At 34.5% G+C, this 26739-nt stretch overlaps 2 protein-coding genes across 2 annotated transcripts; both read right to left on the minus strand.

Annotated features, from left to right (window-relative positions):
* Window positions 1-628: 628 nt before the first annotated feature.
* On the minus strand, window positions 629-4102 carry LOC110901015 (protein FAR1-RELATED SEQUENCE 5-like). Its single transcript, XM_022147870.2, has 5 exons — window positions 4081-4102; window positions 2620-3427; window positions 2268-2526; window positions 1490-2053; window positions 629-1318 (listed from the first exon to the last, which is right to left on the minus strand). The coding sequence occupies exons 1-5, from the start codon at window positions 4100-4102 to the stop codon at window positions 695-697; spliced, it is 2277 nt and encodes a 758-aa protein (XP_022003562.2). The 3' UTR covers window positions 629-694.
* A 1461-nt stretch (window positions 4103-5563) lies between these two features.
* On the minus strand, window positions 5564-26353 carry LOC110898091 (fatty acyl-CoA reductase 3). Its single transcript, XM_022144823.2, has 10 exons — window positions 25288-26353; window positions 25105-25208; window positions 24535-24737; window positions 10535-10635; window positions 10225-10420; window positions 9974-10135; window positions 9106-9187; window positions 8736-9005; window positions 6069-6196; window positions 5564-5982 (listed from the first exon to the last, which is right to left on the minus strand). Exons 1-10 carry the CDS (start codon window positions 25367-25369, stop codon window positions 5832-5834), a joined length of 1479 nt encoding a protein of 492 aa, XP_022000515.1. The 5' UTR covers window positions 25370-26353; the 3' UTR covers window positions 5564-5831.
* Between the last annotated feature and the right edge of the window lie 386 nt (window positions 26354-26739).

Below are 26739 nucleotides of genomic sequence, written 5' to 3' on the forward strand. Positions count from 1 at the left end.
TAGCAAATTTGCAGAGAAGCTTCAAAACGCAGTACTCTCACAGGTTGAACTTTGGGTTGAATCTGAAAGTGATGAAGAAATCCCTGATGGAAGCTTAGGGTTTTCATCCGATGAAGAAACAAACTTTGATCCATGAAGCTGATCATGCTAGTTATTTTTGTTATTTTTGTTGCTTGAAAAAATCATCTTTGTTTAGAACTATCATTATCTATATAACGCAATGTTTATTATATCTACTTGAATTTCTTGTTTAATCTTATGTTTAATATGTGTTACAATAAAACGCAATAATAAAAAAAACATATTAAAGTATATTGTTCTATATATAAAACGAAATAACAATATACTGTTATCATAAAACGCAACTTTCCAAAAAAAGCTGTCATGTGATTTTGAAATCCCTTTTGGAATCTTAGTTTTGTCATCATTTCGTGTTTAATTTGTTCTATGATCTATGTTACAATAAAACGCATTAATCAAAAAATACAATTTAAATTATATTGTTCATGTATAAAACGCAATTACAATATATTGTTGGTATGATAAAACGCAATTAACCAAAACATACTGATAAATATGATGGATATTATAAAACTCAGTAATAAAATGAGATGAAACATATACATCATAAAACGCAATGACAAATTTTTTTTTACTTATTGATATCTGATTTTGTCAGAATTTCTATACATAATTACATTGCATTGCTAGAACCTATAGCATTAGAAGAAACCTTATCTTTACATGTGCGACTGTTATGTCCTTTTTCACCACATACACGGCACGATTTCTGGATCTTTGATGATTTCTGAATTGCAATCTCACGATTTGACTTGATCCTTTTTTGTACACCGCATCCTTTGGTCCTTGTTTTGATCGGCACACGAATAATAGAATCTGATTTTTCTATGTTCCCTCCAATTTCAGCAAATCTTTCTTTGCGACTAGGAGGCGGCGCAGCAACCATAACCTCATCCGCTTTATCAATATAACTTTTAATATGATCCCTGTAACGACACAACTCATCTATATCGCCAACCAGCCTATTAACCACATACTCATTTGCAACAACGATTTCTCTATAAACTTTATCAATTTCACTATTCCTACCAATTTCATCAAACCGAATATTTGAATGATTTGATCCAACAGAAACAACATCTCTCATCCATCTTCTATGAACATATCTTCTAGGAAACTCATTTATATCATCATACCGTAAAACGTAAAATATATGCCGGCATAATATACCAAATTGTTCAAACCGTTTGCAAGAACAACTTATTGTTAATCCATCTTCTTGTTTGCTGTATTGCACCTGTAAATAAGATTAAAAAGCTATATAAAATTAGTGAAATTAAATATAAAACGCAATGAATCTTAATTATAATACAGATAAAACTATATTTTCATATAATGATAAAACGCAATGAATGATGGAATAATAAAACGCAATAGATATTTAAAAATATATAAATTTAAAAAGTACCTTCAAAAAAGATGTGCATGGCTGTCTGAAATCCTTTATTTCAAAATATTGAACATCACCCACAATATCAAGAGACTTTGACATACACTTTGTAATGGCAGCATCAATTTCAATCTGAATATCCTTAAAAATTGTTTTGGTGTATATTTCTGATGCTTGTTTCTCCAATACAAAGTCACTCCAGGGCTTAGACTCAATATACCTTGTATCATGATCATTCCTCCTATGCTCATGCCTTTGAATATCCATTGCAGTCTCAAAATGAGTGAAAAATTCAACAAGTGTACATCTTGGATTGCAAATCTGACCAAAGAAGTAATTCTCGCTTTCACATCTCGAAGTAGTACGCATAAGACCAGCCAAATCCTCTCCATGGTAATAAGCAGGAATCCAGTCAAATCGAAGATCGTACATATCTTTTAACCACTCATGATTTTCCAATCCAAAAGTAGACATTATTGAATGCCACTCAGTTTCAAAATCTTCTGGACTAATAGTATCATTCCAAACAACATGAGTCATTCTTGTATTAAAATCAGTGTTTGCAGACAAAACAGGACCAACCTGAATAAAAAAGTAATAATATTATAAAACATAAAACGCAATAATTTAAAAACAATATATTGAAAATGATAAACATAATGAATTGATGGTAAAACGCAATTGTTTTGTAATTCTATTGATAAAAATATTTGGTGATCTTATTGTATAATACATAAAACGCAATAATAAAACAATTAAAATTTCAGTTTGTTATATCATAAAACGCAGTTAATACCTTTGTCTTCAATTTCTCCCATATGTGCCACATACATAACCTATGCCTACTTCTTGAAAGTACATCCTTAATAGCTCTCTTCATTGCAGCATCTTGATCAGTAACAACAACTTTAGGCTCACTTCCAAAAGCATTAACAAAACACCTTAAAAGCCATCTATAAGAATCTGCAGTCTCCGAACCAAGTAATGCACCACCAAATGTGACATTCCTATAATGATTATCAATACCAGTAAATGGAACAAAAACCAAATCATACCTGCATAAAAAACAAATTAAAAAAGCATTAGAAATTAGAACAGAATGTATAACGCAATAGAATATATAACGCAATAAATGAAAAAAAACTTACTTGTTTGATTTATAAGTAGCATCAAAACCAAATATGTCACCAAAAACTGTATAATTTTTTTTTGATTGCTCATCAGCCCAGAAAAGCCCTTTCAATCTTCTATCTTCACCAATAACATAATCACATGTGAAACCCGGACAGCATTCTTTCTTCCTAATAAGACGCCTAACTACCATTTCTGCATCATACTCTCCGATATAAAGATTCAAATCCCTTCTATAATTCTTACAATCAACTTTACTAGCACCAACTTCACCAAAACCACCATACATTGTTTTCATAATATTGAATGCTTTAACAGGTCCAATATTGATTGCTGACAATCCAGATATAAAACTTTCTTTCACATAATCGATACTTCGTGCAGCCGGCAAGAAATGAATATCTTCATCTTCCACAAAGATATGATTATGTTCTTCTTCAAAGTAGTAGATTTTATACATATTATTGTTCTCTAATATTAATTTCACATGAGCATTGCATCCAACTCTTTTTGAACCTCTATTACGTCTAACAATCTTTTTACTATTCTCAACTGAACCAGAATCTATTTCTTTGCTAACATGAAATCCTTCTTTTGAACATACAATATATCTTATTTTCACTAAACCATTTACATTTGTCCAAGAGGTATTTTTTCTTGCAGAAAAACCTGCAGCAAGTGCATATCTCTGATAAAACGCAAAAGCCTCATCAAATGACTTAAAAAACATTCCAACAGCAGGTGTAATGGATCCACTGACTTTAGGTTTGAAAAACTTTCTTCCACTGTTTATGCATACACGTTCCTCCCACTTGGAAATGTTATCTGAAACAATTAAAAAAAACTTTAAAACGCAATTCATCTTACATAATAATGTTTTTATTGATAAACCAAAAAATATATTAATAAAAATTTAAAATTCAAACATTTAAAGTTTATATATAGACTAATATGGATAAAAAGCATAAAAAGCAACAGCTTCAGTAAAACGCATCATATGATCTGAAACACTTAACAAATAATCATAAAACGCAATGCATCCTATATAATAATGTGTTTAATATTAAATCATAAAAATAAGTTAAAAATAATATATGAAATACAAACCTTTAAGGTTTGTATATGAACTATTATCTAAAAAATCATAAAACGCAATACATTCAGTAAAACGCATAAAATGATGAATAAACAAAACATTGTACAACAATAACAGTTATAGACAGTTAAAGCTTTATATAACATAAAAATAAAAGTTTTATATTCATACAATTTAATTAATATCATAAAACGCAACTCTTCACTAAAACGCAATAAATGATGAAGAAAAAAAACAAACAAATTATGTTTAATTATACAACAATAACTATTAAACTTATGAAAAATCAAATATTACTTACAGAACCACGAATTATAAAACGTAAAACAAAGAAATTCAGAAAAAATAACAAAATTTTACTCCGAATTGAAGCTAAACATACCAGCAGAGTTTGAAGAAGACATTGAAGTTATCGAATTGACGAACGATACAAGATTAATGTTTGAAAAGAGATGAATTTGCAATCGACGGTGATTTAGGGTTACAGAACCTTCAATTATGTTATGAGAGTGATGAACTAAGAAAAGAAGTAACAGAATCTGTAATTGAATTAGAACGAAGATATGATAATGTAAAAAGACGAAAATGCCACCGCGTACAAAAATTTAAAAAAATATGATGAACGGCTAAGATTACTTCCTATACTTCCTAGCCAAAATAAACTTCCTATTTGATCTTTACCCTTGAAGGGTATAAAAATCAAATTATTAAATGGTATATATAGTATAGGGTAAAATAAATTAATTAATTATAATAACTATTAATTTTAATTATTATAATATACTAATAATATAGTTACTGTTCATCGCAAGTTTCAGTTAATATAGATATAATATAGATAATTATTCTCCTAAATTGTGATCGTAACAAATAGAAAAATAGGGATACTGGATTTAGAGTTAAATGCCATTTTAGTCCCTGTGATTTGGACCATTTTGTCATTTTAGTTCAAAGGTTTGAAACATTGTCATTTTAGTCTAAATAGTTTTAAACGTTGTCATTTTAGTCTACTGGGTTAACTTCATCCCTTTATTCTGTTAACTAGAAGGGCATTTCGATCATTTTATATGTAATTCTGTTAACTAGAAGGGTAATTCGACCATATAAAATGATCGAATTACCCTTCTAGCTAACATAAAAATGGATGGAGTTAACCCAGTGGACTAAAATGGTAACGCTTAAAACTATTTGGACTAAAATGACAACGTTTCAAACCTTTCGACTAAACTTGCAAAATGGCCCAAACCACAGGGACTAAAATGACATTTAACTCTTGGATTTAAATAACCCTAACTTTTATCAATTGGCCGATAACACGCCAAACTTTCGATTTGTACCATATCACTCTCAACTTATTTTCCTATAACACTCCCAAACTAACCCAACACTAACTCAGTTTGCTAACATCAGCTGCCACGTCACCAATCCAGTGCCACATCAGCTGCCACATCATAAAAACAACCAAATCAGATGCCACGTCACCATACACGTACCACGTCAACAAAAACTAACTGGGTTAGTGTTCATTTAGTTTGGGAGTGCCAGAAGAAATTAAGTTGAAAGTTGGGAGTGATATGATACAAATCTGATGAATGAAAGTTAAGGTTATTTACATCCAATATCCCGAAAAAGGACGATGAAAGACTAAAGAGTGTGAACATATCTTGTCATAAAAAGTAAATTGATACAGAATAACCTTTAAATTTATAAAAGAAAATATTTAAATGTATGTTCAATTTTGTTATGCTCCGATTAAAAAAAACAATATTTGATGCTAGTGTTGCTTTGGTTTCATCTTGTAAGCAATGCATGCTTATGTTGCAATTACCATCTTGACGTACGCATAGTTCACTAATCATAAAGAATATTAGAACGAATACATGCATTCATTAATCATAAAGAATATTAGAACAAATAGATATAAGACACTAACCAATATAATTTATGAAATTTTCTTTACAGGTAAAATAAACACAATAATTGGTTGATCAACGACGTATAATCCAATAAAAGATAAATGTATGAGGAACGATACTTCTTTTCCCTCCTTTGTACAGTTCTTGCATGATGGTATATAGAACAGGCGAAACATATATATGATCGGTATACTTGTATAATGATCTCTTAATTTGATCATTTGAATTCACGTCTTACACCTGGAAGGTGTGTATGCTCGAAGTAGTCCTCCCAATCAATTATCCTTGGATCAAAGAAGAAGATTGTTTCTTCATCTCCAATCTCTCTAACCGCCCTACGTAGCTTTTCAGTATTCGTATCGTCATAGCTGTTTGTTAAGTTTTGAAACCTTAGATGACAAAACAAGCTAAAAAGTTGCACAATTATTTTGAACTTGGATTTATTGATACTTACAGGCTTTTTGTGAACAAGTAAGGTTTGTAAAGGTCGACTAGCCTTAGCACAAACTTTATCTTTCGGTTAAGATTCTTGTATGTGCTAGCGAAAGCTTGGCAAAGTATAAGATTCAAAATTTGAAGTACCTAGAGAATGAAAGCAGAAAGATCAATTTGTTATTATGTTAACACTGGCAGAATCAAAACCTTCTAGTCGAGGTGATAATCAGGTTCTCTTCTTTATTTGTTACAGCTATGGGTCCAACTCATCTTTTTGTTTAGAAAACTCAAATTTATATGGAGCGTGTCTGAATTAGTTGCTTAAGGGTCAAGCAAGGGTATTATATATAGAAAAGGTGTTGTTATCGTTTTCTTGTATTAATTTTGGAAATAAGTTGTTTATTTGTTTACTTTTGATTTTCAGAGTTAAAAAATGCATAAACCAACAAAAGGAGCAAATTCATGACAAAAAACATGACTTTTGCAAGAAAACTTAGAAGAGTCACATGCCCCCGTGCTCCAGCCACACGTCCCCATGCTTCATTCCCTTCGAAAAGACAAAAGATGATTCCTGACAAGGGATCGTGCCTGATCAAACACTCCCATGTGTAACCTTGCAGCATACAAGATAAAATAGGTCACCGCTCGTGCCTCCCTTTGCACGTCCCTTGGCATATCCTTAGAATATTTGCAAATCTAAGGAAAAAGTCACCCACAAAGTTAACCTAGGTCGTGCCTCATCTCGCACACCCTGTGTCTATGTACGAACTCTGATCAATAAAGATAAAATAGATGTAGAAGACTCTCAAACCAGTTGTCATTTTATTCATCCTTTAGCACTTTCTCTCACTCACCACCACTATCGACTACTTTCCATCACTATCCACCACATTTCTATCTTGTATAGAGTTTGGTTTGTCTTAGGATTCAAGATTGTAAGAACTTATATTCATAACAATTCAATCTTGTTGATTAACATGTTTATTCATACAAGCTTGATGATGTTCATTATTATGGCCCTTCTTGGCTAAAGTTCTTGCATCACTTGGTGAAGATAATCCCACCTTCTCTCTTTGCTATAGTATAATAAGAGATAGGCGCCTACCTTAAAGTCACCTATCGACACTCAAGCCTGTTTAATCCGAACCTTTAAGGTGTTTTTATTTCCTTAGTTTTGGACTTTTCATTTGGTGTCTGTTAATGACTTTGAATATGATTTTTTTATATTGAAAATGAGCTTTAATCCATCCATTACTTTGTGTTTGTTGATTCAAGCATTTGTGTCTTTACATCTTTATAAATACACATTAACTACTTAGAAGGGGCTTAGAAGTGTGGTTTGGTTTAAGTTCTTGCCATGCACGGAGAAGTGGTATATTCGATGTGGAAGGACTTGGTTTTTCACATTTTTACTACCCTTGATGAGATAGCACCAATCGAGGGAATCATGGTAGATAATGGGTCTAACCTTATAATCAAAATTTATTTAATATTTCTTCTGGCACTGCGTGATGGTCTGCCTTACTGCTTCTGACCAATATAACTGAGTGTAACATTAGCCCAAAAAGGAAACCTACCACTTTATGGCATTAATAGCTTACAAATTCATTTTCTTCATATGATGAATTTAGGTGGGTTCTTTCGCATAGTACTCGGGAGGACACACCTAAGAGGCGACTTTTTCGTACAATGATATTGGAAAGTCGTTAACCAAAGAGTTAATTTAAGACATTATTGGAAAGTCGGATCCAAGTGATTCTTCTTGATTATTTCTTTCATTTATTTTTATTTTGCTTTGTTTTTATGTTTAAAACCCTCTTCACAAACCAACTTTACCATGACCAAACTGGACGAGAGGGAAAGTCTGTCTTATATCACGATTTATTATGACGAAGAATCAAAGGGAATTAGAAAAGAAGAAGGTCAACAAACTAACGAGGCTAATATCAAAGTTTGCATGGCTTTCATGCAATGATTAGTTGATCGATCCATCTGAAGGAGTTGAGATCGAGAGGGAGCATACATCAAGCATGGATGGAATTGGGTAATGCAATTATAAACAATCATCAAACGGGTAATCTCGAAACTAGCAAAGTTGTAACCAGGAAAAAGCAACCTGCAAATCTAAGAATTAAGCTCAAAAGGATGTGAGTGTTACAAATAGTAAATGATAGCGAAACAGTGAAGCAAATGTTGAGAGGGAGTTTTAAACGAGATAAGGAAGTAACACTTAGGGATAATTCAACTTAATTAAATACATGTTTATTTGAATTATATTTAATTTAATTGTTTTATTGTGTTTGAATTTGAGTTGGCTGAAGCATTCTAATTAGAATAGGAAGAAGTATTTAAGCTTAAGGGTCAAGCAAGGGAATTATATAACCCAAGGTTAGTTCTTGTTGTCGTTGTATTTGTCACGTAAGTTGTGTACGAGTATCTAGTTGTTTCAAGTAATAGTAGGAGTTAGAGGTAGCGTAGTATGTAATGGGGCTTTGAGTTTGAGTTATATGTGTGTTTATTTTTCCGATTTATTACAACAAAAAGAGTCGAACCATTTGTTCAATATTGTTCGCGTGATTGTTTTTGTGTGATCAAATCGAAGGGACGAAGCCAACACCCAAGACTATGTAGATGCGCGCACATGCAAGAGGAATTAGTATCAGGAATAAAAGAAAAAAAGACAAACCTGTAGAGGAAGCAAGTAACGAAGACTAATATATCTATGGAAGCTAGCCATTGAATTCAACACTGTAACTTCACCAACAATTACAGGCTTGCCATCCTTTCCAATCCATGGATGCTCGGAAAAATATCGGTAACCACATCTTTGAATCCTGCTGAACTTTACAGGGTTTGATACAGAAGATCCAACATGATATATTGTTTCAGAACTAGTTTTATTTGCATGAGCAGCTATTGTTGCAATCATAGCATTCACCACCATGTCAGCCGGTACCTACCATTATTTCTCTCCACATCACTAACATCTTCAAGACAATGGATTTGCAAAACGTATATTGAAAATGTGTAAGATCTATGATTGAACTTGAACTCACCACATCGTATACAGCCTCAGGATTTCCTAGGAAACATGTTAATTGGCCTTTGCCATAACCAAGAGCCAAGCTATCAATGGTCCTGCAAATTTTGAAAACATTGGCAATGTCATGTGCGCACCTTTTAAGGTGCAAGGGGTGCGCCTGCCACCGCCAATATTTCGGCTAGCAGTGTAATTTTTCTGACTTTTTGTTCAAAATTTTTAAAATTGTATAGATCCGCCTCGTCAATTATGTTGTCTAAAAGTTCCATGTCCCTACTAAATTTATTGTCCAAAAAATTTATACACATTTTCATATTGTGTTAAAAAAAAGTGAAGAATGGAGCTATTAGTAATTTTTTATAATTGTTTTTAAACTTGAAGTGAGTTTAAATAAAGTTTGAAACTAGTTTGTATATAAATGAAACTTGAGTGCTCATTTTTGTCTTAATTGAAAGATGTTTGTGCCCTATCTATGTTTTTCAACTTCAACAAAAGAAGAAAAAAAAAAGGTTCTGTGTTTTCATACTTCTTGAAACCTTCAAACCTTCAATCCTTTATACATATTTTCGCATCATTATAATTTTTTTGGTCTTTTGTTTGTATCTAGTTTTTTCTTATGTGTAAGAACAGTTTTTTTAATGAATGAAGATTATTTACTTTTATTTGGAGTTATTATTGTTTGACCCGAATCGAATAGCCGGCCCGAATACATAACCTGAAACATAGGGATAGGAAATTTTTTTTGGGGACTCATGGCTTTTCGCCCCCGTGAAACTTTTTGTCAAGCTCCGCTAATGTTTTCTTGTGTTTGAATCTCAAACTAGTTGTCTATTTGTTTATAGTTCATGTCTTCTCAAACGAAAAGGAACTCAGGAATCATTTACCTAATGCCTTCAACCCAACCAGGTATGGGTTCTTTGAAGGTGCTGGTAACGATTGATGGACGAAGAATAACGAGTGGCATATCTCCCTTTAAGTGCGTAATAACCATCTCCGCTAACGCCTTGGTAAAAACATATGTATTTGGCCAACCATAGTGATTTGCTCTATAAGAAAATTTCTAATCATATTAAGTACCACAAAATTTGTATTAACAAAACAAGAAATAAGCAAAAGAGAAGATCAAATTATATACCTTTGCAATCCCAAATCTTTCATGGCTATTTTAATGGATTTATCATTAGCATTATTATCAGATTTGAGCTCTTTAAGTTTATCCTCAACAATCCTCCTCTCTTCATATATGTCAAGCCCATTTGTTCCATTGAGTGACTCTCCCAAGTGGTATGGAGTTTCAAGCATTAATCCTGGCTTCTCACCGGAGACATAGGCTGAATTCATATATTTTAAATTAGATGATTGATTGGCGAGTCACCAAAAATATATATTAACTGCTTTTTTTCCTCAAGAAAGCTCAAAACAATTAAGGTTTGAAAAATAATTACCTGTTGACACATGGAGAAGCAACTTTAAGTTGACACATTTCTTTGCAAAGTTCACAACGTTTATAGCGCCAAATGTATTAAGATTTAGGGCCAAGTCATATCTACAACAAACCAAGTAAGCATTAATTCCAAAGACAAATAACAAAATATAGATATAACTTTAACTAGGTTATCACCCATGAGGGTTGTTTTATTTTATTAGTTATTAATCATGTATATTTTTTAAGTATAGCGATTTTTTTTTTAATTTGTGAAAACATTCACTAATAATCCTATAGACATATTTATATATGACATATAAAAAACATTATTAAAACGATTTCGTCAAATAGACCCAATTAACAACAATGTGTAAAAATTTATAACGATTTTGAATAATATAATCGAAACAATAAAAACGCACAATTCATAATGTTCAATTACTAAAATAATCAAATACGACAAGAGAGTTATCTAGATTTCCCTGGGAAATGCATTAGATTTTTTCCCAGATTTTCTCATATGGTATGGCGTCATCACACATTTTCCTATTATCACCAAAACTAAATTATTTTGTTTTAATTTAACCTTTTAAACATTAATATTTAAAAGCTTTTAGCTAAAAAAATTACATAATTGAAATACCACCTACATTACTAAAAGAAAATTAGATAATTGAAATAAAACTTCTTAATTAAAATCCAAAGTACATAATTAAAATAAAAACTACTTAAAAATTACATAAGTGAGATATAAGATTTTTTGTGATGGTGTGTGTAAAAGAGAGAAGAATAGTAGGCTTTGTGTGTAGAGATTTTATAAAAAAAATGGTTGATATTTAAAGGTTTGAAAATAGGATTATTTATTTATCACATGTTAATTTAAATGTTTGAAAATAGGATTATTTTTTTTATGTAAACATATTAATGGTCACATGACCGTTGTGTCTTTCATTGGGTTTTTTCGTGAATCGGTGAGGCATCACTGGATTTTGGTTAAAAAAGAACCCCAGATTCGGGGGGTGGTGTTACCGGTCAGGACAGGGTCTTCCCATCCCTTCACCAGGATCGACTCCCATGACCCTTAGAGATATTAATTGATAATTAAGTTATCAATTATGGTATATAAAAACAAAGGTAGCGCGCGTTGTGGCCTGGTACATCGCAAACATCGAATTGGTTAATCCAAGCGTTAGGTAATGCGTCAACCACATATTTTGACGTATCCGATATAACTCAATGTATCCTATATAAGCATTGCGGTTGGATCAAACAATAAAGTAACTCAAATTTATAACGTAGAAAATAAACGAAATCTAAAGTGGGTTGGTTGTTTAGTGGGGTTTCACCTAACCACTACACCACCCTTATATTTGCATCAAGACTTAACGGCGTTAAAACGTACAGTGACTCATATGTCAAAAACGTAGAACAACTGAAAACGTATATAAAAATAAATAAGCACGAAAACGTATTATATTTGACCCGAATCGTTTCGAGAAAAAATATGTTAGAAACGCGAATTTATATCCTTTACTTCGAAAATAAATTTATACCATTTACATTGAAACTTGAATTTATATAGACGCGTGCTTAAAAATAAGCATGTGAAAAATAACTTTTTTTTTATTTACGTCAAAACGTAAACCAGCTGAAAATGTACATAAAAATAAGCATGAAAACGTATTATATTTGACCCATCTCATTCTTGGAAACTTAAGTCGAAACATAAGTTTATACCATTTACGTCGAACTCCGAAACATGAATTTTTTCGTTTACATTGAAACTTGAATTTTAATTGACATGTAAATAAATAAGCGCATGAGAAAATAGTTTATCTTTAGTTAAAGAATGAAAATAAGGTGTATGTGCGTTACGACGGAACACCTTTTATACTACGTGTTTAAGGGTATATGTAATGTTCGTTAAATGAGCTGGCACAATGACATTAATGTTTTTAAGCACACAAAGGAAATGTATAAAGATACGGTACGATTAAACGAAATGTATTAAGTTTTATAGTGACACGTAAACATGATATACATTAATTAAAAACACAAAAGAGAAAAAAATAAAAAACCCGGGGTAAAAGGGCAATATTAGAAACTTAAGGGGGAGATTTTTCATTGTATAAAAAATTAGAAGAAAAGAATAGTTAACAAAATAGAGGGGCCAAAATGAAAATTTAAAGCTGGGGGCGGGGGGAACTAGTAACGTCAGTGGGAAAACCGCACCGACAGTGGTTTTTAAGTTATATAAAAATATTACTTGATATTTATACTTTTCGTATTTTTATTCACTGAGTTTCATTAACCTTTTAAGAAAAAAAAATATATTATTATAGAAAGTAATCACTACAAGAAAAAGCTTATGTTGCATTGAATCATATAGCGAAGAAAAAAAGTCATCGGCATACCTCCACCTACAACGATAACATGTCGTCGTCATAGGTTAGGCATACTTTGTGAAAACAAAAACGCGCTATTTAGTAGCCCTATCATGACGACCTGTCGCCGCTAGGGCTGTTCACGAGCCGAACCAAACCGATCAAACCTTTGCTCGTGCTCGGTTCATTTACAAACCGATCCGAACCGAACCGAGCATTTTTTCAACCGAGCTAAAGTCGAGCGAGCGTCTTTCGATCCGAGCATTTTTCGAACGAAAGTCGAGCGAATATCGAGCGTCGCAGAACAAACAAGGAAAATGACGATGGGAGTGCCAGTTATTAGAATAAAGTGCAGTTTTCGTCAACACACGTAAAAATTTAACAAATAACAAGGAAAACAAAAACACGCAACTAGTTCTATCGAGATTAGCTAAGCGGGAAGATAAATTTTCGACTGATTGAAACATACCCTTGTTTTATCGGAAGTTGGAAATTGAATGAACTGATTGAAGCAAACCTGGCGAGTTGTCGTCTTGGCGAGTGGCGATGGAGAAATCGAATAACTGTTGATACATGTTTGTGGACGTGACTCGACTTGACGCATGTCGGCTCGGGCAACGACATTCCTCCGTCGTGTGCTTGAAGATTACAAGCGGGCCAAGACATAAAGGACTTGAACTAGTCCATGGGCTAAACAAAGATCAAAGAAACACTTGGAGTGGATTGCATTGCGGCGAAACAGAAGATGGGCCTCACACTTTGAGCCAAAGCCCAATCTCGGCGAAACAAGACTGGAAGTCGACGAAACAGAATGTTTCGTCGACATGGATTCCCTTTCGTCGTCACTTGTTTCCATTTCATCGATGTTGGTTTGATTCGCCAAGATTAGTTCCGTTTCGTGGTGTCTGGTGCTATAAATAGCCAGTCTTTAGACTGAAAACATAGGAGAACACAGAGTGAAACACAGAGAGCACAGCACACACACACGAGAGAACTTTGAGAGTTTAAAGAGTAGATTTGTAAACATTGAGCTTGTAACTGATCCTTTCATACGTATTAATACAGAGGTGTTAATCGGTGAATCTTGTGTGTTGTTTATTTGCGTGTTCTATCTCGGTTTGCTATGTCGGTTGGATTCCGCACAACCGGGGTGGTTTGTATACAAGGATTAGACGACTAGATCCTCCTAGCCGGACCTACAAGTGGTATCAGAGCCTTGGCTCTTCTCCTTGTTAAAACCGAGTGTTCTTGGGTTGTTTTTCGGGTTTCTAAAGCTTACTTTTTCTGAAAAACATCTTAAAATCAGGTTTAATCTTGTTGTTTTGCTTTATGTTTTGTTAAAAACCTTGTTATTTCTCATGTTCACATGTTAGTTATGGGTTTTTATTAAACATTTTTAGCAAAATAGTGTGTTCGGAAAGCTTCGGTTCACCGGAAACTTCAACTAGTTCATTGTGTTCTTCACAATCTTCAAGTGTTCTTCATAAAAATCTACTTTTTGATCCTTGAAAATTATATGTGAAAAGTGTTTGTGCATTGAGAAGTGTTAAAGGATTAAAATAATCCAAACCATACTTGTTTGGTGAAACAAGCATATCCTGAGCCGAAAGCACTGTTGTTGTGTCAGAAAAGGATAAAGTTTGAAAAGTTTACCAACTCCTGCTACCTTTTTGACGAATCAATCAACTGACGAATCAGAAATTGTTTCGCCGTCAACGAAATAAGAGTTCACTTCGACGAAACATATTTGACGAAACAGGAAGCCCAAAACAAAAATCTGATTCGCCAAAACTTCTTCGACGAAACAGAACTTCAATTCGTCGCTGTTTCGTCAAGCAAAAACTGGGCCATTTTCGTCAAGCACTCTTGGGCCTTTAATTTGTTTTGGGCCTGTATCGTCGACCTTTGTGTTTCGTAGAAATCAAATACATTTTATTTTTGTTTCGTCATTAACAACAGGTGGGCTTGTGTTTCGTGATTCATCTTTGGGCCTTAAGCATTCTTGGGCCCGTTTCGTCAAAGCTTTACATTTGGCCTCTTGTTTCACCGAAAGTTATTTGAGCCGTGGTTTGTTTCATTGACTGGAAGGCCAAAAAGGACAGGATCTCATTTCATCGAACTTGACTTTGGTCTAACCTTATAAGTCTGTTTCGTCAACATAATCATTGGGCCTTAGTTTGGAGTTGGGCCCGTTTCGTCGTTTAAACTACTTAACTCGTTTTGACATTCTGTTTCGTCGTGATTGTTGTTCAAACTTAACAGAAGGGTTGCAAAATTGTGTTAAGTGTCTGTTTCGTGTGATTTAAAGTGAGATTCTTATTTACACATATAACATGAATCCGAGTTGGTGGGGAACTCCGTCTGTAGATGAAGGAAAATATAGAAGTACGGGTTTATCGCCAACATGGGCCGAATCTACCACACGATCTCGAATTACGGCAGAACAATGGGCATCGGTTACCAGTCAAAAGCAAAGTGAACCGAAAATAACAACAGACATATACGGAAATCCAATACAATCAGTTCCCAAACCAGAAAGAACAACAGACTTGTATGGAAATCCATTATCACCAGTTGCTGTACAACACCATCGTTCTACTGTAGCACCATCATCTCTTGATCCAAGGAACAGTAGTGAGACAAAAACGGCGTTGTATGCTGAAATTGTCAAAGATGCCAGCAATGGTGAATCCTCGGGAGATAACGACAGTTCTGAACATGACAGTAGTTCAGATGAAGATGTTTCAACTTTAGTTGAGGATGATACAACTTCAAGTTCAAGCGAAGATGGATCTAAATGTGAATCATCAAGGGAGGTTATTGATCCTGATGCAGAAAGGCCAACATCTGATAGTGATTCCAGTCAGGTATGTGTCAATGAACCCACTGCTGTTATTTGTGATAATTGTGATAGATTAAGTGTTAGATGTGCTGAGTTAGAGGCAAACATGTCTGAGTTGCAAGGCAAACATGATTCTTTACAAGCTAGTTTGTTTGACTTGCAAGACAAACATGTTTCATTGAATGCCAGGTGGTGTGAGTTGCAAAGCAAACACGAGGCTTTGCAAGAGAAATATGATGTGACATTCATCCACAACCAAAAGTTGACCGTGGATCTTTCGAAGTGCACTGAAGCCAACATGTTTTATGAAAACCATGAAAAGGAATTCAAATCGGTAATTGAGAAATTAAAGAAAGATAAAACCGAGTTAACCAAAATGGTTTCCAGAAAACAAACTGATATAAATTTGTATATAACTCGCCTTGAGATAATGCAAAAGGAGATGGCTTGTGTCAAAACTGAAAGTGAGGCGATCCAACTTAAGCTAGACAGTTATTTGAGCTCTAGCTATGTGTTGGATCACATCATTGACGTTCAGAAAGAGAAACGGGATGTCACATGCATAGGTTACAAGAAATGTCCACCACCTGTGAGACACAGTTATGATGCAATGCCTGACGAGGAGGATAGAACTTTCTTTGAACCATCTGTTCCTCTAGACATTAAGGAATTTGCAACAGGACTTGGATACAAGAAAGAAATATCATCAGATTCAGATGTATCAGCAGATACATGCGTGTCTTCTGCTGAAACAAATCAGGATCGTCCAGTTGTTATTGAGGATGCTGATTCTTCAGATGATGAATCCGATGATACTAACCCAGCAAAGTCTGATGCGGTAAACAAAGAAGAGGACATACCTCTTGAGAATCATATTTTATGTGATCCTCCTGCAAAACCCGCTAAGACTATTGCAATCGAGTCCTCGTCTGCAAACGAGTCGGAGAGTGTGAATTTGCTGTACACTCTTGTTGGTGATGATAAAATTTACTCCGACAAAGATTTTCCTATTAAGAATGTTAATCAATCTTTAATCAGTAAAATCTTTGAAAATTCGACAAGTAAGTTTTTGGGAAAGACAGGATCACGTGTTACGGTAACACAGTGCCCTCCTATTCCAAAGGCCGAAGTTCGAAAACAATATGGCAATAAAAAATTACCAATAGTGAAAAAGCAGCAAAATCACACCAAGCCAAAAGGAAAATTCACGACTCAAGATCAAAGGAAGCCGAATCTAAAGAAGAACAAGAATGTGAACTTTGTGAAATCAAAGGGAACGGATAAAATTGAAACGTTTGAAAACAAATCTAACTTAGATTTTGTTAAACAAGCAACAGTCTTGAAAAGAAATGAACCAAGCAGTTCAAAACCTAGTACCTCGGGATCACAAAGTTCATCATCATCGGCAAGACGATCACATGATACTTCGGGGACTGTTGAACGAAGATCATGTTTTGAATGTGGTACAATTGGACATATAATTCGAAATTGTCCATATCTTCATAAGTTGAAAGCAAAGGTTGATGATCCCTGTGAACAAAATCATGTCGGCCAAGAAAATGGGAAAGGCAAACAGAGCTAAAACAAGAAAAAGGTTCGGAAGACAAACTTCGTGAAATTAAGAGGGACTGATAAAATTGAAACTTTCGAAAACAAATCCAACACGGATTTTGTTAAACAAAGTAAAATTTTGAAAAGAAACAGTCAAAACAACTATACACAACAAACAAACCATTGTGATGTAGGAACAAGTACCTCAAGATCACGAAGTTCATCATCAAGCTCTTACAGTTATCATACTCCGAGGTTTGTTGAGCGGAGATCATGCTTTGAATGCTGTGAGTATGGACACATCATTAAGAATTGTCCATATCTCACCAAGGGAAAGTCAAAGGTTGAACCCCCCATGGTAACAATTACCATAAAAGATCTGTTTCACCAAAACAGGACCCTCGTCTTGTTAAACAACGAGAATTGAAACAGAAAAAGAAACAACGAAAAGAAATTGAAAAGGCATTAAAACCAGAGGTTATCCAAACAAAATCTGTCAAATCGGATGTTAAACATGAAAAACTGAAACAGATTTGGAAACCAAAATCGGTAACTGTTTCAGGGGGAGCTACAGCAATTCCAAATCATCGGGAAATGGATGTCACAATTCTCGATGATGACGGACGACCCAAGTCTGTGAAGGCTTGGGTCCCCCTCTCCAACTAATGTCTGAGTGAGTGTGCAAGATGTTCCAGGAGGAACTATTGATAGTCTTACGATTGTTGATAGTGGAGCGTCCATGCACAAGATCGGCGACATAAGGCTCCAAAATATTGTTACATCTAGGAGAATATCGTTGCCATTGATGGAGAGAAAGAAAAGGGAAAAGAAGACAAAAATTCCGATGAAGGAATGTTTGGTGAAAAAGGAATGAAGTTGAAAAATTCGACCAGATGAAAAATGTGCCAAAATTTGGTTGTTATGGTTTTTGATCGGGTCCTCAGGAAAGAATACAATGAAATGTGTGCAGATGCCTTGGCGAGGATTGAACATCCGCACACTACTTCTCAAAGAGAAAGACAAAGACCTTCGCTGGTGCAATGTGGAAGACCAGCCGAACCCGGAGGTTTATGATCTTGTTGCTGTGAAGAGTTTTCTCGGATTAAGTGAAGTAGCTACAAAAATCGACCTTGAAATCCACACCGGATGGATATCCAGTTGGGAGAGCGCTCAGATTCCTTGCAATGCATGAAACAGTTGCAGGATACGGTTTTGAATTTCTAATCTCTCCTATGCTTGTCGATATTTAAGCTGCTTTATGAATTATTATCATCTCGTACAGCACTCTTTGACCTGACACGTTGAACTCTAATATCACCTCACACGTGATCGTTTCAATATGAAACTCATCAACGTTGTCATGGTCCACACCGCTTACCGACGTGCCAACTCATTTTTCCAAAATTCGATAAATCATTTCTGATTAAAATTATTTTTGGTAAACGACATTAAGGTCAAGCAAGAGTAAAACCGACATCGGAAAATCATTTTTGTACATATCTTTGTGTCTTTTAAATTTTATCTTAGTTTGTTGATTTTAGGGGGAGTAAATCCAATTTGAAAATCCAAAAACATCAAAAAATTTCAAAAACACAAAAACAATAGAAAAAAAAAATGAGTTTCCTGGCGAGCAAAAGAGAAAATGATAGTACATCAGTGGTCTATCCAAACCTCTTTAAACCTTAAATGAAAAACGATAAGCAGCTCTATATAAGATGTATCGGTAGGCTCACAATCATTTTAAAGTGTGCAGGGTGATATAAATCTTAAATCGACTAAAGATCAGGTGGGAACCATTCATTGGCATATGGTCTTAGTACCGAAATTTCGTTTGATAGATTGCCGAGGTTCTGAGATATTCGGTCTTTATGCTGCTTATCATCTGAGTATCATGGTTGTATCTTTTATCGAAAAATAACGGGGACGCAAGTCTAGATCTTCCATGATACTATACATACGTGTACATACTGCATACGACCTCAATAAGTGATCAACAATCACATGTCCAAACAAATAAGTTATAAAATATCATATTTATCCGGGAGTCAAGTTCGTCTCTCTGCTGTACGAAAGTACTGACCTGTTCACGGACTTGCTCCTGTGCCCTCATGCATCGAAAATCAAGTTCCTCATCAATAAGTGATTATATCACATAGGGCTTGTTTTCAAATCAAATAAGTGAGAATCTCACATCATATACGGTCAAACAGATGATAATCGGTATACTCACCGGTAAGATGAACTCTCGTGCATACCTTGATACGGGGATGTGTCGTGATGTGGATGAACACCGGTCGGTAAGTATAAATCATACCTTAACGTATCCCCTCGACATGATTACATCTGATAAGTTGAGCTTATGTGGACAACAATACCGATAATCGTTATAGGATGCTTATCTTAATGTTAACTAATTGAACAACAAGAGCGTTTTGGCATGACCGTACACTGATATGATTCTTTTACCCTCGAAACTCGCAAAAAGAATGTCTGTAAATATTTATTTACTGCTTTCAGTCTTTACATTCGAAATATTCAAAATACCAAAAAGATTTTATGTGTGTTTTAATATAAACTTTCTAAAAGCCAAAAAGATTTTATGTCTATCTTATTTTCGATCGTACGATGTTGGAGCTCGAGTCTTCGTTACCTGAAACCTGAACAAAAACCAAATTGACTAAATCTTCATAAACGGTCGAAATTTGCAAGTTTTGAAAGTTAGAAACTAAAATTGATAAATTTGTTAAACTTTCAAGCCGTCGGACGGTGTTTAATAGAAATATGGTCATTCGTGTGTCGTTTATTTATACTAACTATATTCCAAGCAGTTGTTCTCATTACGCGTTTAGATTTCTTGCATGTGCAGATTCTAAAGGCAAGGAGAACATGGTCGATGACAAGCTTCGGAATGAAGACACGACGTGAAGGCAATCAAATGATAAAGATGATCGAGTTGCCGCTGACCATCATCAACACCACAAGGATCTCAAATACTGAAGATCAAGTTTTTCACGAGCATAACCCAAGGGAGAGCTTATGTTAAGGGGGAGTTTGTCAACACACTTCCTACATGAAACGGGGAGTTTGTTGATACATTTTCTGCTTTCGAGACGTGAAGACTTTGAGGATCCTCCGACATAGAAGACATGAAAGGCGAATCTCGCGAGTAGCGTCTAAGGGGGAGTTTGTTGATACATGTTTGTGGACGCGACTTGACTTGACGTATGTCGGCTCGGGCAACGACATTCCTCCGTTGTGTGCTTGAAGATTTACAAGCAGGCCAAGACATAAAGGACTTGAACTAGTCCATGGGCTAAACAAAGATCAGAGAAACACTTGGACTGGATTGCATTGCGGCGAAACAGAAGATGGGCCTCACACTTTGGGCCAAAGCCCAATCTCGGCGAAACAAGACTGGAAGTCGACGAAACAGAATGTTTCGTCGACATGGATTCCCTTTCGTCGTCACTTGTTTCCATTTCGTCGATGTTGGTTTGATTCGCCAAGATTAGTTCCGTTTCGTGGTGTCTGGTGCTATAAATAGACAGTCTTTAGACTGAAAACATAGGAGAACACAGAGTGAAACACAGAGAGCACAGCACACACACACGAGAGAACTTTGAGAGTTTACAGAGTAGATTTGTAAACATTGAGCTTGTAACTGATCCTTTCATACGTATTAATACAGAGGTGTTAATCGGTGAATCTTGTGTGTTGTTTATTTGCGTGTTCTATCTCGGTTTGCTATCTCGGTTGGATTCCGCACAACCGGGGTTGTTTGTATACAAGGATTAGGCGACTAGATCCTCCTAGCCGGACCTACAATAACGATGGCCAATGGGGGGTTCTGATCAAGGTCTTCTACTTCTGAATCAAATGGCGGGTTGAGACTTGAGTACTGATCAACGCTTCACATCTTAATATTTGAAATTTTGACTCAATTACTCAAATGGACATTTAAGTATTGGACAATGGACTATTGTTATTGGATTTCAATTTTAATTACATAAATGAGCTCTATTTGGATCTTAGACCAAACACTCTGTTGATGTTGGTCTCTAATCATTTTATTAAAAATGATACACACAAATATATATATATATATATATATATATATATATATATATATATATATATTAAAAAATAAATCGAGCCAACCGAGCCGAACCGAACTGAGCGGACCTTTGCTTGTGCTCGGTTTGTTTACAAACCGAACCGATCCGAAGCGAGTATGTTTTCAATCGAGCTAAATCGAACGAGCAAATTCCGAGCTTTTTTTGAGCGAGCATCGAACGAGCGTCGAGCGCCGAGCAATTTGAACAACCCTAGTCGCCGACACACGGTAAATGGTTTTTTTTACCTTTCCTTTATTCTTGGACAAGTTGATAAATGACACGATGTCATATGCTGGACCCTCTCACAACAACATGTCCACGCCATAGGGTAATTCAATTTTACTTTTCTTGTCATCACCATAGGGTTTAACATGCCCTAAATCACAGAACATGTACAACTTCGATCTGCCCTACACTTTCTCATCAAAAAACCCATTTGTACATGACCTGCCCTCTTTATAGAGAAAGAGAGACGTGATATATAACTATCTTTCCCCTAACATAAATTATTTTTTAAGTTTTATGGTTCTTAATCAATAACTAGTATGAAGGACTCGTGCGTTGAGACAGACTTGCAATCATATACCTAATTTAGGTAAGCCACATGGATCGTCCGTGTAGTTAGTTAACTCCATGTGAACCGTTTTTCAGAGTTTTGGTATATAAACACGTTTAAAAACCGTTCTCATAAAAAACACAATTTACTACCTTTTTTCTATACTTTTTTCTTAACCGTATTTTTATTATAAAAACGACTTCTACATGTGTTATATGTAAAAGCTTCGGAAAAAAATTATGTAAAAATGAGTCTTTTACATTTAAAACTCACTAGTTTTTTTCGTCGCGCGTTACGGTGAAACCGAGCAAATGATAATGTAAAACAAACATGATTTGAACATAAAAAATGTTGTTTAGAAAACTAAACCATTAGAACGGTTTAGTTTGTCACCGTACTGTTTTATGATACCAAATAAACACTTTACTATAAGTACAATTTCGTTTTTAACAAAACTTATAACGGAATGTCCGGGAAAAAAATCAATCATAACTACGTACTTAAGTTTTAAGAAAAAGTTATAAACGTATAATATTAAAGAAGTATCAAATTAATTGATAATACATGTTCTAAAAAAGAAAAGAGAATTATTAGAAAACGGTATAAGAAATATATGGTTTAAAAAAAAGAAAAATAAATAAAAATATGTTATTAAAAATAAAAAATAATAAAAAAGCTATATATTATTATAAAATTAAAATTACTATTCATCAAGATTCTCTAACAATATATATATATAATATATAATATATAATATATATATAATGGTCCTCCTATTCACCATTTTTACATGGTTAACAAATTAACTCACCTGTATTATATGTATGCGTGCAAAAGCTTTGAGTTTTTTTAATAATAATTAATTAAAATTATTAATCTTGGCATTATTGATTTACATATAACTTATTCTTTTAGATTACCGTAAATAATACCATAATTTAATTTGTTATATTACATTATTACCTTTATTTATATATATATATATATAGGTATGTTTCATTTTAACGGTCCTCTGTATTTATATATACCAAGAAAATGAGGTATGTAGTTTTGATTGGACAGTTTACAAGGAGTGCGTGGAAGATTATGTGTCAAAACGTGCAATGAATAGCACATGATCTTGTAGAAAATTGAATAGCATTATTGTGTGGGAAGGCAAATTTGCTAATTAATATAGGGTGAATTAAAACTAGTATATTAATAAATGAAAAAATTACACTTTTCGTCCTTTATGTTTGTATCGGATTGTAACGGATAACCTTTAATTTCAATAATTACATTCACAATCCTTTATTTGGAAAACTCATTACACCTTTCGTCCTTTAACATTAACCAGGTTAAAAATTTAAGTTAAGGCTGATCATGTGACTTGCACATAAGGGTAAATCAGTAATTTTACTCGTTTATTTAAAAAAGTAAATATATATATAGTTCACATAAATCTCCTGGTCAACTATCCCCCCACTCACTTTAATCGACCTCCACCACCACCTACCTCCTTATCGCAACCACCTCCTTATCCCAGCCACCACCACCGGATCCGGCCACCACAAACCCACCACCACCAAATCCAGCCGACGTATAACATCACCACCAGATCCGCCACACCACGCCACCACCTCCGCCTCCATCCAGATCCCCAACTCTCTAAACTGGTTTAGATCTTGTTATTGTTATGTTCATCTTCAAACTCCCAATTTGCAGAATACAAAATTGTTATTTATCTTCAAAATTCAAAAGAACTCTCTCTCTCCAAAAATCCTCTTCATCTCCTCTAAAACCCAGATCTAAAAAAAAACTTACTCTACAAAATCCTTTTCATCAACAACCCCCGGTATCTTCAGCACTCTCCTTCAAACAATCACCACTCAATCCACCAATGGACCATCTATTTGGCTTCGAAACGGACGCAGAGAAGAACATCAAAAGAGATTCAAAAACCAAAATGGTCATTTCAGAGGTAGTCGTTGGATTACCAGCTGCCGGAACCAGCGTAGATGGCGGCGGAGGAGGTTATTTGAGATGGCGGCCTGATTTAGGGTTTCTCCGCCGGAATACCACAACACCACACCGCCGCCGCCTTCGTTCATCACGGATTTGTTGGCCAGAGAGGGAGATGAGATGAAGATGGGTCGGATTTGATGTTATTCCGGCAGCAGTGGTGGTCACAGGTGGCGGTGGTAGGCTGTGTAGTGTTTGTTAGAGAGAGAGAGGGGAAGAGGGTTCAGAAGGAGAGAGAAAGGGGTAGAGATTTTTTATTTAATATATTAATTTTTCTTCTATTTCATGTAACTAAATGGGGGTAAAATTACTCAAATGCCCACATGTGTGTTGCACATAACTAGATTTAACTTGTAAGATTAACCTGGTTAGTGGTAAAGGACGAAATGTGTTATGAGTTTTCGAAATAAAGGATTGTGATTGTAATTATTGAAGTTAAAGGTCATCTATTACAACCCGCTACAAACATAAAGGACGAAAAATGTAATTTACCCTTAATAAATTAATCACATGTATACTTCTTTTCATATAAATTTTGTCTTATTTTAATATATATACATGTCTGTGTACCTTTCATCAAAGTTGGTGGTGGCCGCCGCATTAACAACAACATCAACATCTTTCCACATTTCTTCTTTCAAACTTGAGCCTTGTACTCCCAAATCCTCACAAGTGATGTCTCCGGCAAAAGGAGTAACTTTCTCAGACAAAAACTTGTGCAAATCTGAACCATGTTTCTCTTTTAGGAGCTTGAACAACTCCTTAGCCACTGCCTACATATACATATTCAATCAGCCAAATAAGATAGATCATATATCTTGGGATCAAAACTCATATCTACCACATCTCATTCTTCTCGTTCTGCATTTTTACGTCATATTATAAAAAGTGGTTTTGAGTGGATGAGAGAAGAAATGTTACCGTTCATCTGTATATTTGGTGGACACTGTACACTCCTGTTAATTTTTTAATATTTTTTTTGAAAGGGATTGTGAGTGGGGGAGAGGGAAAAGATAATGATAAACGTATAAAAATATTATTTTATTTGTTAAGAGAAAGAGCATGTAGTAATTTTTAGGGTAATTATAGAAATGGAGATAGGAGAAGAGATATGATTGCTCTAATGAATGATCGATATACCTCCGTATTAAACCGTTGCGAGGCAGAAGGGGCATCAGGAGCTCTAATGAGAAGATATAGTTTTTTCACATTTGGTTGAACTCTTAATATCTTCTCCACAAAAACTGCATTTTTACATAGATATTAGTAAGCTACTTCAACTGCAATATATTCTACATGGGCAGTGCTTGATAGGAGCCTTACTTTTGGCAAGAAAACCTGTGGCACCTGTGACTAATACAACTTTGTTCTCTAGAAAATCAACAATGCTACCCAACTCCATCATTAATTATACAACTAGAGAATGATCTGATCTGATCAGTGAATTTATGCACTTGTGTGTATGTATGTATGAAACTGATATAATTGTAAAATGGAAAGGGTGTAGAGGTGACTAATGATAGAGTACACGAAACTAAGCTTATCTCCACCCGTTCACCTATTAAGCATATTTATATATGGAGAGGTGATTGTTGACCCACTTGATGATTATTCAGCAACATTTTAGTTGGGTGTTATAGTTGAGATTAATGATAGATACCCGTAATTTATTTTCTTATTATTTAGCATGATAGGTAGTGCTGTAAACAAATTACACGAACAAGAACAAGGTGTTCAATTAAGAAAATAAATCTGTTCACGTCTTCACGAACGGTTCATGAACACTTATCGAACGAGATTTTATGTTCGTGTTCATTCATTAAGAAATTCATGAACACTAACGAACACAAACAAAACTGGTGAAACTGAAAGAGGATGGAGGTGGATGGCTGGGAGAGCAGCGCTGGAACTTGAGGCCATAATTGTGGAACATATGTTGATAGTGTTCGTTGATGTGAATATTTAATAAGGAAAGGGGAACGATACATATACAAAGTGAGAAAAGGTTTTAATTGTTAGGGTAATAAGATAAATACAATTAGAGAATATAAAAAGCTGAGATAAAATAAATAAAAGTACAAAAATATTTATTGAACATAAACAAACGAACATGAACGAATATTAACGAACACGTTACCGAACGTTCACAAACACAATTGAACGAACGGGACCTTTGTTCATGTTCGTTAATCGAACGAATTAAATATCTTGTTCATGTTCGTTCAATTATTAAACGAACGAACGTAAATTAAACGAACTTTCACTCGAACGCTTCACGAATTGTTCACTGAATGTTTAGTTCGTTGATAGCTCTAGTGATAGGCATGACTGCTAAAATCAGAGAATTACAATATAACTAATTACTCTTTTATGGTGTGTTTTAGGGTCCTTAAATGTTTTCCTGTGCATGCCCTATTATAGGTGAGTATAGCTCATGCTATTACATTTTGTGGTTTTAATAGTTTTCCAGAAGAAATAAATTCGATTTTTTCTCGTGGTTTTAATAGTTTCCAGAAGAAATAAAAGTCGATTTTTTCTCTAGCTGGTGAGCATAGTGGGCCAAAAATTTATTGAATTTTGTCTTATCATATAACAACAACTATAGCTATAATAATATTAATAATATTATAATGTAAACTACGTATGATTTACTAATTATAAGTTTTTATTACTGGATATGTTAGGTATGATACTATAAGGTTGTGTTATTGGGATGTGTTCTTCGATAAAGATACAGTTAACTTAACTGTTGTTATTCGTCACTAAAATTTCAAG

Source organism: Helianthus annuus, chromosome 13, assembly GCF_002127325.2.
Source record: "Helianthus annuus cultivar XRQ/B chromosome 13, HanXRQr2.0-SUNRISE, whole genome shotgun sequence".
NCBI classification, from domain to species: domain Eukaryota; kingdom Viridiplantae; phylum Streptophyta; class Magnoliopsida; order Asterales; family Asteraceae; genus Helianthus; species Helianthus annuus.